The sequence below is a fragment of the Saccopteryx bilineata genome, chromosome 2, assembly GCF_036850765.1.
Source record: "Saccopteryx bilineata isolate mSacBil1 chromosome 2, mSacBil1_pri_phased_curated, whole genome shotgun sequence".
Lineage (NCBI taxonomy): Eukaryota > Metazoa > Chordata > Mammalia > Chiroptera > Emballonuridae > Saccopteryx > Saccopteryx bilineata.
In genome coordinates, this window is record NC_089491.1 from 222,745,379 (window position 1) to 222,760,033 (window position 14,655).

Here is a 14,655-nt window from a genome sequence, read left to right on the forward strand (position 1 = left end):
CAGGAAAACAAAACAAACCTAACTTCATAGAAGTTTAGTAACTTGTCCAAATCAGTGTTTTATTTCTTGTAGCAAATACTTATCCTTGAAGAGCCAAATCAATCTTGAGAAAGAAGGATAAAGAGGGAGGCATCACAGTTTCTGATTTTAGAATATATTAGAAAGCTGTAGTTCATTATCAAATAAGTATGGTGCTAGTATAAAGACAGATATGTACAGGAGGGAGCTCAGAAATAAATCATGCATATGCAATCAACCAATTTTCAATAACAGTTCCAAAAATGCAAAATGTGGAAAGAATAATTTCCTCAACAAACGACATTGGGAAAACTATATATCTACATGCAAAAGAAGGAAACTGGATACTTATCTCATTACGTACACAAAAGTCAACTGAAAAAATTTTAAAGGCTTAAACATAAGACATGAATTGTAAAACTCCTAGAAAAAAAATTGGGGAAAATATTTATGATCTTGGAAATGATTTTACCAAAAGCACAGACAAGTAAGGCAAAAATAGAATAAAGTAGGATGACATCAAACTGAAAAGCTTTTATACAGCAAAGAAACAATCAACGAAGAAACTACAGAATGGGAGAAATTATTTGCAAATGATATATCTGATAAAAGGTTAATTTTCAAAATATGTGAGTAACTCCTACAACTCAATAGCAAACAAACAAACCCCCCAACTAATTATCCAATTAAAAAATAAGCTAAAGACTTGGGTGGAGATTTCTTCAAAGAAGACATGTAAATGGTCAACGGGTGTATGGAAAAGATGCTCACCATCACTAATCTCAGGAAAATGCAAATCAAAACCACGATGGGTATCACAACTCTTTAGATAGATATCATTAAAAAGAAAAGTGGAGGCAAGAATGTGGGGCAATTGGAACCCTTGTTCAGTGCTGGTGGGAATGCGAAGTGGTACAGTCACTATGGAAAGCAGTACGGAAGTTCCTCAAAAAATTGTAGTTAGAAGCACCACATGATCCAGCAATCCCACTTATGCATATTTATCCAAAAGAATTAAAATCATGATCTCAAAGAGATAATAGTACTCCTATGTTCACGGAAGTACTGTTCACAGTAGCCATGATGTGGACATAACCTCCATGCCTGTAGACAGATGAATGGGTGAAGGAACTGTGGTACATATATACATGCTATCTAAAGTGCAGGAGAAAACAGAAGCAAAACCAACGACTCACTGAAGTAGGAATCAGTAAAAGTTTATTGCGCACACAACACAAAGTTTGCAAACTGGAGGCCATCAGACCAAAACAGGGAGTGAGGTTCAGGAGCATGTTGTCATGGAGCAGTGTGCACAGTGAGAGAGCAGCGACAGTTTACTCTTCACAGTGACTGGTTATAGCATTAGAATTTTTTTAAATACAAGGACATTGGTTACTGGTTACCTCATCAATTTTAGGGAACAATTTAAGTTTCGTTTATGATTTTCAGAGGCATCAGCAAGAGGAGCAGTCCTGTTGGCATTTCCTTACCTGGTAAAATATGCTAAATTAAGCTTTGCTTGTGTTACTAATCTGGTTTTGTCTGCTCAGGAAATTTCAAAGTCTGATCTCCATTTGTGTTTGCTGTTAGCAATGCAATGGAATATGAGTCAGCCTTAAACAAGAAGAAAATTCTGTCATCCGTGACCATACGAATGAACCTTGAGTACATTATGCTAAATGACAAAAGCCAGTTCACAGAAGGACAAATATGGCACAATTCCACTTATGTAAGAAATCTAAAATAGTCAAACTCACACAATCTGCGAGCGGAATGGGGGCTGCCAGGCTGCTTGGGGGAGGGAAATGGGGAGCTGGTAATCAGTGGGCACCAATCTTCAGGGATACCAGCTGCATGAGTTCTACAGACTGCAGAGCACAAGGAGCCCACAGGTGACTTCACGTTCCCAAGCGTCCAAAAGTGGTTTTCAAAGTGGACCAGCAATATCACCCTCAACTGGAAACTTGATAGAAACACAAATTCTTGGGCCCTATCCCAGACCTCAGAAACTCTGGGAAAGGATGTAATCAGCTGGATTTTAACAAATTCTCTTAGAGATTTGGCTGCTCAGGGTTGAGAGCCGTGGGTGGAATAATTACAGAATCTTCTCTCCCACTCAGCGAGCAGTTTCCTTCTCCTTGTGGGCCCCCAAGGCTATAGAAAACTTTCTGTTTCTTTTCCTCAGGGCTGGGGCAGAGAGGAAGGAAGAAGAACCCAGGTGGTATGCATGGGAGTGCTGGCTTTTTGTGCACCAGAACCTTTGCATGTGTCATATTATTTAATCCAGAAACAATCCTGTGCAGCAATAGTGTGGCACTCCCTGAGCTGAGGAGAAAGCAAAAGCTCAGAGAGGGGCAGCCGTTTCCCTAAGGCACACAGCGAGCAGCAAACCTGATCTGCCTGGACTCTGGTTGCCCACTGTCTCTCTCTTAGAGCAAGAGGAAACTTTGGGTCTCACCCTGCATTGCCCACACCGTTCAGGATCAAGTTCCTGGATAAAATGAAAGGGTAAAGCGGCTGATTCAATAGGAATATCCAAATGTCTTGCAAACTGCCGCGTCTCTATAGGATAATTTACGTTTGATAAAACAGTTTGTCTGCATGTTCCAATGCGGTGGAGTGTGCCCTAACGCAGGTTTTAATGTGCACCGTTAATGATGGTCAGCATCAGTTTCTGGACGTTAGAAGATCTGTGTCTTGTCCTGTTTTCATTCCTTATTGGTTTGACCTCATTATTCTTATCTTATAAAAATGGGAAGAACCTCTCCTGCCACATATATCTCTTAAGATGTTGTGGGATGCAGATGAGAAGGCAAATGAAAACATTTCTGACAACCCAAAGTGCCTCTGCTCTCTGAAATGCCATAACACAACTGTTCATCGTCACCATGGTTAGAGTCCATGAAAAAAAAAAGATGTTTAAATAAGCCAATGAATTTAACACTAAAATAAAGACAAGGATAGGTTCTGCTACATTCTACCACTTTTCTATGCAATTTGGTTATCGTGGCCAATTCTGGTAGGCGGGGCTGGCTCCGCGGAGTCCAGCTCCGGGACTATGCTGCAGAAGCTCACCTGAAATACGAATGTGCCTGAAAGAACATCAGTTCTCTTTTGGTGGCCTCCGCCAGGCTCAGCTTGTCTGTGATCTCCTGCTGGCCTCGGCACCTCACGATCATGTAGCCCTTCTTGAGATGGTACGTGAGGTTCTGCGCCACACGCATGATAGTCTTCTCAGTGCCCTTGTCTACGAGGTCTGGTTTGGTCAGGATCCCTGGGAGATGATGAAAGAGGGCATGGAAAGGTCAGTTTTCTTCTCATATATGTATTTGAACCCTGCTGAGCTATGGGCTACTTTCTTGGCTGGGACTGACAACATCTTCTGCAGCCTTGGCCGCCCAGTGTCTAACAGTCATTTACTCATTCCGTCGTCACCCCTCATATTTGCTCCCTGTTCCACCCACCCCATTCACTAACCTCCCTACGTGATTTATTTAACAAAGGTTTGTTAGGTGCCTGCTGTGTGCCAACACTGGGGGTGGGGGACACAGACATCATCACAGCTGACCCACCCCATCACCCTGTTTTTAAGAAGTTTTCCTGGCACTTCAGCAGTTGAAGTTCTCTCTGTTTTATTACTTGAAGGTGTTATTTGACAGCATATCCTTATATTCACTAGAAGGCTTGTGTGAGCACAGACCTCTATGTTTCCCCTGACGTCTCTGAGTCTACACTTGCACCTTCCATTGGCAAAGGAGAGGACCTTCTACTGGGAGGGGAGATGGTAGCCAGGAATGCCCTTTCCTGGAATGAGTAATCATGCATGGAAGCCTAGATCACTGTACACTATTCTGAGAAAAAGGAATAAGAAAATAAAAACCGAGGCTTGCAATTAGAATTCCCCCTGGCTGGGGAGAGAGGGCCTTCCCATACTGTGTCTCAGTTTGAAACAGGACTTGTCAGTAAACACACATGCCTCCATCTATAGAATCATTTAATGCCCCAGCTATTGAGCCATGAGAAGGTCCCTGTCAGCAATTTTTAAATGCTTTAATTTTTTTTCTCTTTTTAAGCTTGTTTACTCCTGAATCCATCACACATATGTATTAAGGTAACAAGTGGCAGTGAATATGACAGCAAGTTCCCCGAGAAGTGGTATGCCAAGAATTAAAATAAAGACAAAGAAATGACGGCAGGCAGGGCAGACGTACAGGTTTAGGTGGGTGGACCGAGAGGGCCTCTGAGCAGGCAGCATTTGGGCTGTGCTCTGAATGAGAGGAAGGGGCCAGTCCTGTGGAGGGAGAGAGGACATTCCAGGCCCCTGGGTGCGCAGGAGCCGGGAAGACTGAGCTACACTGGAGAGTCGTGGACAAGGTAGAAAGTGATGGAAACTGTGATCCAGGAGGCATGCAAAAGCCAGGCTACAGGTGGTTTTGTTGTCCAGGTAGCACAGTCTGGGGTTTAAATACGTGAGAAGGGAGCATTAGAGAGAAGTGGAGGAGGGGTGGGACCTGGTGTACCCATCTAGAGGCCAGGGGAGAGGGGATTTCTGTGGGCAAGGTGAATGCCAGGAGACCAGAAGCACATGTGAGTAGACCAGGCAGGAGGTGATGGCAGCTTGGTCTAGCTGGTGACAGTGGGAATAGAGAGAATTGGGCAGATTTGGCAGATGAATTAGATGTGAAAGCAAGGAGGAGGAGTCAAGAGTGACCCTTAGATGTGGCTTTAGCCCTGGGTCTGTGGATGTGGGGCTGTGAAGAACTTGGGGAGGAGGAGTAGAGTGGAGGAGTATCAAGGTTTGTGCTTTGCTCCCATTCAACTGGAGACATTTTATGGACATCCAAATGGGAATATCAAGTCTAGGGAAAGATCAAGGTTACAGATATAGAATTGGGGGTCATTGGCATATGGATGAGATTCAAAACCATGGACAGGTAAGATCACTTAAAGAGAATGTGTTGACAGAAGGGAGAGCTCAGAACCACGATCTGGTTTCCAATATTGAGTGGTCAGAGAATTGCAGAAACAACCAGACAAGGAGGGAATGGGACTTATAGCTGGCCAGTGAAGTAGAAGGAGACCCCAGAGAGCAATGGCGACCCAGAAGCCAGCAGGCTGTGATGTAACAGCAAAGGAAGGACAATTTAAAGGAGGAAGAAGTGGCAGCCATGCTGCCTTGGGCTGAGAGACTGAGAAAGAAGAGGGCAGAGAAGTGACTGTGCATTTGTCAACATGGAGGGTTTGAAGACCTTGAGAAGAGCCATCCCTGTGTGTTCAGGTGGAGCTGTCTAGTAGACCACATGCATTCAGCCTAGATGGACGGGGAGCCAGGGAGCAGAGAGCTTACAGGTGTTCTGATTCACTGTCCTTTTTGAAACTTGATCCCAGATAACCCACTACTATATCAGTCACCAAATTTGCTCTATTTTTACCCTTTGGAAGTACTGTCTAGATATTCATTGTTTCCCTTTTTAAAAAAATTATGGCAAAATATACACATAACTAATATGTGAAAGAGAATAACTCAACTAAGGAAAATATAATAAATATTTCCTCCTCCCCCTCCAACCTCAGTTACCCTGTTTTTAAAAATTGCTTATTTTTAAAAATTTTAGTAAAATATACATAACATAAAATTTACCACCCAGCCATTTTTCACGGTACCGTCTCAGGGCAGTGAGAACTCACTTTGTTGTGCAGCCATCACCACATTCATCTGCAAGATTTCATCTTGCAAAACTGAAACTCTGCCCCTTCATAAACTCCACTCTCTCTCGCGGCCCTGGCGACCGCCAACCTGCTGTCTGTGGCCAGGAATTTGACTACTGTAGGTATCTCGTGTAAGTGCAGTCATATAGTGTCTGTTCCTTTGTGACTGGCTGACTTCACTGAGCATAATGTCCTCAGCTTCATCCATGTTGTAGCATGTGTCAGGATGTCTTCCCTTCCTAAAGCAGAATGATACTTCATTGTGTGCAAACACCATATTTTGTGCATATATCCATGCATCTCCTAATAGGCACTAGCTATTGTGAATAATGCTGCTTTATACATGGGTGTGCATACCTTTTTCTTGTTAAACCTAACACACTTCCCTCTATTTCTATACTTGACCTAGAATGAATAGAACAGAAAATTTGCATTGATGCTATAATGTTTTGGGCTATACAGAGGTCTGATCATGTATACTCTATGACTATAGTATTTGGCTGAATTAATAATAATAATAGTTAATATTTAGTGGAAATGTTCAGTTACTTGAGTTTACGGTTAATGTGAGGACCAGAAAACCATTAAAAGAAGTGTTACTGAATTTTTGTAGAGATATTTATATACAAATAGATCTATCTACTAGACAGATGATATCTATTTTGGCCACCAATAAGACATCTCCACTGACTTATGCCTGTGTAAAGAGAAAGCCTTTGGATGTTCAATGCTTGGTGACCCAAAGCCTGAGTTTTCTCCCCGGTTCAGCATGTCTGAGATGCTTGTAGAAGTCAACACGCAGAGTTTGGCATTTAGTAAAATATTTTACTCGAGGTGTACTTCCAATATTTATTTCTATTCCCACTAGAAAACCAGGCACTTATTTGGGGGGAAAAATGGAAAAGGCAGTTATCTACTGAGTATTCATTTAGTCAAGAAGAATGATTTCCATGTTTCCAGGAAGGTAAGTTCTGTTGGCAAGAAGAATGTCTGGTGACATGATAATGAATAATAATACAGTGTGTCCGTAAAGTCATGGTGCACTTTTAACCGGTCACAGGAAAGCAACAAAAGATGATAGAAATGTGAAATATGCACCAAATAAAAAGAAAACCCTCCTAGTTTCTGTAGGATGATGTGGCAGCATGTGCACATGCTCAGATGATGATGTAACACCGTGTATACAGAGGAGCAGCCCACGGCCATGCCAGTTGAGATATGGATGGTACAGAGGAAAGTTCAGTGTGTTCTGTGGCTCGCTAAATTCGAATCCGTGATCAAAGTGCAACATGAATATCGGCGCGTTTATAACAAAGTGCCATGACATTAATCATTTAAAACAGAGAATCACGGACGTTATTCACTCTGTTACACCAGATGTCCTTACCCATGTGTGGCAAGAACTTCACTATCATTTGGATGTGTGTAGGGCAACAAATGGAGCCCTCATCGAACTGCACTGAATAGGTATGAAACTGGGAAAGTTTTCCTTTTATTTGGTGCAGATTTCACATTTCTATCATCTTTTATTGCTTTCCTGTGACCGGTCAAAAGTGCACCATGACTTTATGGACACACTGTATTAAAAAATTTTAAGCCCTGGCCGGTTGGCTCAGTGGTAGAGCATTGGCCTGGTGTGCAGGAGTCCCGGGTTCGATTCCTGACCAGGGCACACAGGAGAAGCGCCCATCTGCTTCTCTACCCCTCCCCCTCTCTCTTCCCCTCCCGCAGCCGAGGCTCCATTGGAGCAAAGATGGCCCGGGTGCTTGGGATGGCTCCTTTGCTTCTGCCCCAGGCGCTAGAGTGGCTCTGGTCACAACAGAGCGATGCCCTGGAGGGGCAGAGCATCGCCCCCTGGTGGGCAGAGCTTCGCCCCTGGTGGGCGTGCCGGGTGGATCCTGGTCGGGCACATGCGGGAGTCTGTCTGACTGTCTCTCCCCATTTCCAGCTTCAGAAAAATACAAAAAAAAAAAATTTAAATTTTGGCCAGTTGGTTCAGTGGTAGAGCATTGGCCCAGTGTGTGGATGTCCTAGGTTTGATTCCCCATCAGGGCACACAAGAGAAGTGTCCATCTGCTTCTCCACCCCTTCCCCTCTCCTTCTCGCTCTCTCTTTCTCCCTCTCTTCCCCTCCCACAACTATGGCTCAATTGGAGCAAGTTGGCCTCAGGTGCTGAGGATGGCTCCATGGGCTTTGCTTCAGGTGCTAAAAAATGACTCCAGTTATAAGAGAGTGATGCCTCAAATGGGCAGAGCATTGCCCCCTAGTGGGCTTGCCTTGTGGATCTTGGTTGGAGTGCATGAAGCAGTCTGTCTCTCTGCCTCCCTCCTCCCACTAAAAAAAAAAAAATTAAAATAGCTGCTATCATTTGCTGAGAAAATACTATGTGCACACAATAACTCTTCATGTAATCCTCCCAACACTCCTAGCAGTTAAGTGTTACTGTTAGCACCATTCTACAGATGAGGAAGTTGAAGCTGGGAGAGGTTATATCAGTGGTAGTCAACCTGGTCCCTACCGCCCAATAGTGGGCACTCCAGCTTTCATGGTGGGAGGTAGGGGAGCAACCAACGTATAAATAAAAAGGTAGATTTAACTATAGTAAGTTGTTTTATAAAGATTTATTCTGCCAAACTTAGCGAAAATCTGACATAAATTACTTGGTAAGTAATTATTATTATATGCTTTAACTTGCTGTAACTCTGCTTTATAAATTTTATAAAGTAAAGTTATTTCCCTACTTTATAAATCATCATTACTGTGGAACTGGTGGGCGGTTAGAAAATTTTACTACTAACAGGTATAAAAAGGTTGACTACTCCTGGGTTAGATGGATTGCCCAAAGATAGGAAACCAGTAAGTAGTAGAACAGGGATTCCAGCCCAGGCAGGTTGTACTTTTCTTCTTTTTTTTTTTTTTTTTTTTTTTTTGTATTTTTGTATTTTTCCAAAGCTAGAAGCGGGGAGGCAGTTAGACTCTGGCATGCGCCCGATGGGGATCCACCCGGCATGCCCACCACGGGGCGATGCCCTGCCCATCTGGGGCATCGCTCTGCCATGGCCAGAGCCATTCTAGCACCTGAGGCAGAGGCCATGGAGCCATCCTCAGCACCTGGGCCAACTTTGCTCCCATGGAGCCTTGGCTATGAGAGGGGAAGAGAGAGATAGAGAGAAAGGAGAGGGAGAAGGTGGAGAAGCAGATGGGTGCTTCTCCTGTTTGCTCTGACCAGGAATCAAACCTGGGACTTCCACACACCAAGCCAACACTCTACCACTAAGCCAACTGTCCAGGGCCGGTTGTACTCTTAAACTGAGTTCCTATAATGCTGTCTAGGGTGACATTTTAAAGAAGGAATGCAAGAGAACCCAGTTTCCCAAGAAGAGTTCTGCTCGAACATAAACTCTGCAGACTCTTGTACTCCCGTGCCAGCCTAGCAGCAAGTTTGCTGAGGCCTTGGGAGGGTCTTTTCTTTGCAGCCAGGAGGCCTAAGAACTTCCCTGTGCTGTGGCAGAACTGATGAACTGGTCACTTTCTCCTTTCTGGACCATTGTGGGAGAGCAGATAAAGCAGGTCTTGTCCCCTGTCCAGAATGGTTCATAATACAAATGAGAAATGAGAGGAAGGAGAGTGAAGAACCGAATTCTGGTAATAGGTCTAACCTCGACTGCAAGTGAGGACAGCCCATCTGTGGTGCACGAATGCACCCTGAGCCCATGCGGCTTCTGTAGTAGTGACCCTTGGACAGAATGCAGAATGTGGGCATCTCTAACAGTGGACCTAATTCCAAGACCTCTTAATGTTTATATATGAGGATCTCCCCCTCCATTTCTGTCTCTTGGAAGCTTGATTTTCTTCTTCTTACCTATGGTCCTGTCTCCTTCGGGGTCCACCTCTTGAGCCATGCTCAGGGCCTCTGTGGTGGCGATGTCCACGTTGCAGGGGACCACCACTAGGTTGATGGTCTGTTGCCTCTGGATGTACTTCTTTATGAGTGCCTTGATCTGACACCAAAGAACCATGCAAAGGGAGAAGCATCTCTGGTTACCCAACAACACAGTGAGACCCACGTAGTTGTGAAAACCAACGTCGTCCCAGAGCATGACCCAGCTGCCACACTTCTGAGCTGTGGTTCTCATCAGATCCTGAGAATGAGGCCCCTGCCCAGGAGGTCTTACCCTAGACTCTTCCCCCACCACTTAAAGCGAGGCTTGGGAGGGCACACTTGAGTTCTTGGTGTGGCCAGCAGAGGCTTCAAAGTATCCCTGATTTCAGCATGGCTCATTCCCAAGTTCCAGAAAGACTCACCTGCAGTCCAATGTCTTGGGGCTGATTTCCTACGGCAACCCTGGTGATGCCGGGAAGATCAATGAGAGTTAAATCTGGAACATCAGAGGAGGTGATTTCCAGATTGATGAGCTCATGGCTAATGCCAATACCGTCCCCGGCTATGATGTTCTGGGCTGTAGAGGCCAAGAGAAGAGAAACCCAGAGTTCCAATTAATGACCCATCTGAGAAGAAGCTGTTGTTCTTGCAGGTGACTATTTATTTTCATGGTATGGGAGCTTCAGAGAGTTCTTGGTGCTTAGAAAAGATGTCACAGAAGCCTGCAAAGTGAGCTGAGGCCACTAAGGTGGCCGGGTACACAGGGGTGGCATGCACATACACTCTCAAAAATTCTAGAGAAAAACATACCAATTTGTTTACATTGCAATTGTGGATGGGCTCCGTTCTCTTTCTTTATGCTTTTAAATATTTTCATTGGGTGTAAAATATGTCCACAAATCCTTCAGCACTCTTCCTACCAAAAGGTAGAGCCTGAGTGGGGAATAGATATGATAGAAGCAACAGTATGACTAGGTCATAAAAGGCTTCATGGGTTGCTCCTACTTTCTCTTAGATGTGTCACTCGAAGGGAGGCTAACTCCCTAGTCATAAGGACACAAAGTACCTATGGAGAGGTTCATAAAAGTGGGGGGACAAAAGCACCTTTGCCAGCAGTCAGCAGGAAACTGGCCTCCCATTAACATCTATCTGAGGAAGAGCTCACCAGCCCCAGTCAAACCTTCAGATAATGCAGCCCCAGCCAACATCTTGACTGCAGCCTCACTGGAGACCGTGAACCAGAGAGAATAACTCTTGGTGTTTTAAGCTGCTAAATTTTGGAGTAACTTGTTATGTAGCAATAGATAACTAATAGAGATATACATTATGCCTATGACCAGAAAAAATTATATGTAAATATAAACATATGCATGTGTGTATGTGTTCTATGACAGTATTATAGTGTTTTCTGTCTCTTCGTTCTATCCAACTCTTTAACACAGACACACACACATACATAAATACATACATACAAACATACATCCACATCTATACATACAGTGACACACACTAACATACATAAACACAGGTGACAAAACACACAGATAATTCCACTGCTAGGTGTGTTTGTGGCAGTGTAGATGCCTCTCCAATCCAGGACACCCTCTGCCTCCTTCTGTTCATTAGTAACCAGGGCTAATCTAAAGGCTGTGATCAGTCTGGAGCTACGCAGACCGCTGAAGGGAGGGATCCTGCCAAAGTCAATTGCCAGCCACTCTGGGGTCTGCTGCATGGACCACAGAGAAACTCAAGGGGGCAGGACCCGTTGGCTAGACATGATCACGTAAGCAAATGTGGCACATCGATAATAGGTATTGTCACCGTTTAACACCAATTGTTTAGCTTTGGTCATGAGATATTTTGCAGGAATCCTATAATGCTGACTTTTCCAAGTTAAGAGTTTTAAGGAAGGGACAGGGAAAAGAAATATTTCTGGGATGTAGAAGAAAATAAAAAATATTTCTTTTCTTATAGTCTGTTTGAAAGTGAATTAATTTCTTCTTTAAAGTCTTTATAGGAGGTTTAAAAAATTTCTTTTTAAGAACTATATACAATTTCTTAGCTACCTTAACATATACCCCAAACCACACATACATAATAGATAGCAATTTGATTATGATTATTTTACACTGAGCCCTGTACATTATGTAGCTGGTCCTGCTCTGATCAGTGTTTCTCAAAATGTGAGTGCATGTGACTCGTTGTACCACCCAGACTCCTGGCAGGTCTGGGCTGCGGCCTGGCTTCTGCAGTTCCAGAAAGCCCCAGGTGATGTCGCTGTTGCAGACCAGGAAACACGGAGAAGCCAGGAGCTAGAAGACCTGTAAACATTTTGAAATGAGTTGAAGTTTAGGATGGTCTAGGTGAGGGGGAGTTACGTAGATGTCGTATGCCAAGGACAAGACAAGCAAGGACACAGAGGTCATTGGTCACCAGCTCAGAGGAAGCACGAAGGCACAAGGTGATGTTCCCTAGGGCCCCCCAGTTACTCGCCTGTTCTGGAGGGTATTAATGTCCTGGACACTTCCCACCAGAGTGGCCCTGGCATCCTCCCTGGAACAGATGGGGAATCCTGGGACCCCCTTCTCTGCAGTGGCCTTGCCTGGTGGTCATCAAGTCTATACTGCCACACAGTCAATTCAATGGACAGTACAATTTATTTGTGACCATTTCTGCCTGACAACGGCTCTGGGCCTGGGGAAAAGGTCTATTTTGATGACTGTCAAGTGTTAGGTAAAGGCCCCCTGGGAAGGCTGGGCGGTTATGACCTCCAGGGTGTACTGATATGGTAAGTTAGGACAGTGTTCTCCCCAGGGCACTGAACGGGTCCTCCACGCATGGACAGCTGAGATTCCGTCAGGCGAGGAGAGAAGTGCAGGTAACTTTCTGGGGCACAGCAATGAAATCTGTGGACAATTAGACATTTCTCCTACATTCAGGGACAGACCTGATCTGAGAAACAGAGAAGGAGCTTACGCAACAACCCCAATTCATTGCCTAATCCTTTAAAGAGAGAACCAGGTGCATGTTAAAAACCAGGGCTGTGCCTCCATAAACTTTCCCTGCCTTAGTTAGCATTTTAGAGTCACTCTTAAGATAAGACTTTTGTGGCCCTGGCTAGTTGGCTCAGTGGTAGAGTATCAGCCTGGCATGTGGAAGTCCTGCATTCAATTCCTGGTCAGGGCACACAAGAGAAGTGGCCACCTGCTTCTCCACTCCTTCCCCTCTACTTCTCTCTCTCCTCCTCCTGCAGCCATGGCTTGACTAGTTTAAGCAAGTTAGCCTTGGGCGCTGAGGATGGTTCCATGGTCTTGTCTCAGGCACTAAAATAGCTCAGGTGCCAAGCAATGAAGCAATGGCCCCAGATGGGTAGAGCATCACCTGGTAGGGCGCTTGCTGGGTGGATCCCAGTTGGGGCACATGAGAGAGTCTGTCTCTCTGCTGCCCCACCTCTCACTTAATAAAATAATAATAATAAAGAAAAGATAGGCCTGACCAAGCAGTGGCACAGGGGATATAGCGTCAGACTGAGATGCAGAAGACCCAGGTTCGAAACCCCAAGGTTGCTGGTTAAAGCACGGGCTCATCTGGCTTGAGCATGGGCTCACCAACTTGAGCACGGGGTCACTGGCTTGAGCATGGAATCATAGACATGACCCCATGGTCAGTGGCTTGAGCCCAAAGATCGCTGGCTTGAAGCCCAAAGTCGCTGGCTTGAGCCCAAGGTTGCAGGCTTGAGCAAGGGGACACTTGCTCTGCTGTAGCCCTCCAGTCAAGGCACATATGGAAAGCAATCAATGAACAACTAAGGTGCTGCAACAAAGCCTTAATGCCTCTCGTCTCTTTTTCTTCCTTTCTGTCTGTCCCTACCTGTTTCTCTCTCTGACCCTCTCTCTGTCTCTGTCATAAAAAAAAGATAGGATTTTCATAACTTTGCATTGAAGTATAACATGTACAGAAAAGTACTCCTTGTCTAAGTGTGTGGCTTGCTGTGTTTCATGGGCTAAACATCCAGGTGTGACCAACACCCAGAGAGAGAAACAGAGCACAGCCAGCCCCCTGAAGCCCCTCCTGCTCTGGCTGGTCATTAGTCCCCACCAAGAGTGACCACTATTCTGACCACTACCAGCCTCCATTCCTGTTGTTTATTTTTGAACTTCATAGGTGGTAGAGCAAAATGAATTTGCTGATACACGGCCATTTTTGATCCAAGAACAACAACTTCATGTGGCTCCACCTAATTATAAATGAGATTGTAAGTATCTGGATTCTTTCACTCAACATTATGTTTGTAACACTTACCCATATTGATTCTTATAGCTGAGGGACCCCATACCCTTGCAACAATGCCTGATCCAGTCTACTGCTGGTGGACATCAGGCTGGCTGCCAGGGCGGGACTGTCACCATAGTGCTGCCGTGAGCATCCTAGCACCTGGTCTTTGGAGCATGTTCTGGCTAGGTGATACTCAAGAGGGGTATCTCAGAGCATCAGGGTGCACACACCTCCAGCCTTAGCAAATACTGCCAGTTCTCAAAGTGGCTGCACCAACTTCCACGCCCACCAGCAGCAGTCGGGGGTTCTAGACTCTGTTCCACAGCTGCTTCGGTGATGGCGTGCTTATTGCACCCCCTTTGCACAGAACATATACTAAGCATGCACCCAGGTGTGAGGAGCTCTGCTGTGCAGTGAGCACACAGCCCTCTTGTCCTGCTTACGAGCTCAGGACTGGGGTCAAGGAACACAACAGGACGTGCGGGTGCCATGCAGCCCAGATAGCCATTGTGGACACAGCCAGCTGCAGAACTTCTGTAAGTTCAAGTTGGGAAACTTGCCAATTGAGGGTCTCAAACAGCTTCTGTGTTTGGGGGTAAACACTAGAATTGGGGCACAGATACCTCCAGTGAACCCACAAACACTGGGCTCTGTGGAAGCCATGCCCAGGAAGTCACATAAAGGCCTGCCCCTCAGATGCTGAGTACTTTGTTTACTATTGATAATATGGAAAGCCCATCTTCCTGGAGCTGAGCTTGTCCCTCATACTA

The 14,655-nt window shown here is 45.1% G+C and overlaps 1 protein-coding gene across 1 annotated transcript in view; it reads right to left on the minus strand.

The window, feature by feature from the left end:
• The window catches only part of MX2 (MX dynamin like GTPase 2), a 36,408-nt gene that overhangs the window by 10,363 nt on the left and 11,390 nt on the right, over window positions 1–14,655 (minus strand). Inside the window, exons 5-7 of the mRNA XM_066259337.1 lie at window positions 10,033–10,187; window positions 9,590–9,728; window positions 3,094–3,292 (exon numbers count right to left, since the gene is read on the minus strand). Coding sequence (XP_066115434.1) covers window positions 3,094–3,292; window positions 9,590–9,728; window positions 10,033–10,187 — 493 coding nt within the window. The remainder of the gene's footprint in view (window positions 1–3,093; window positions 3,293–9,589; window positions 9,729–10,032; window positions 10,188–14,655) is intronic.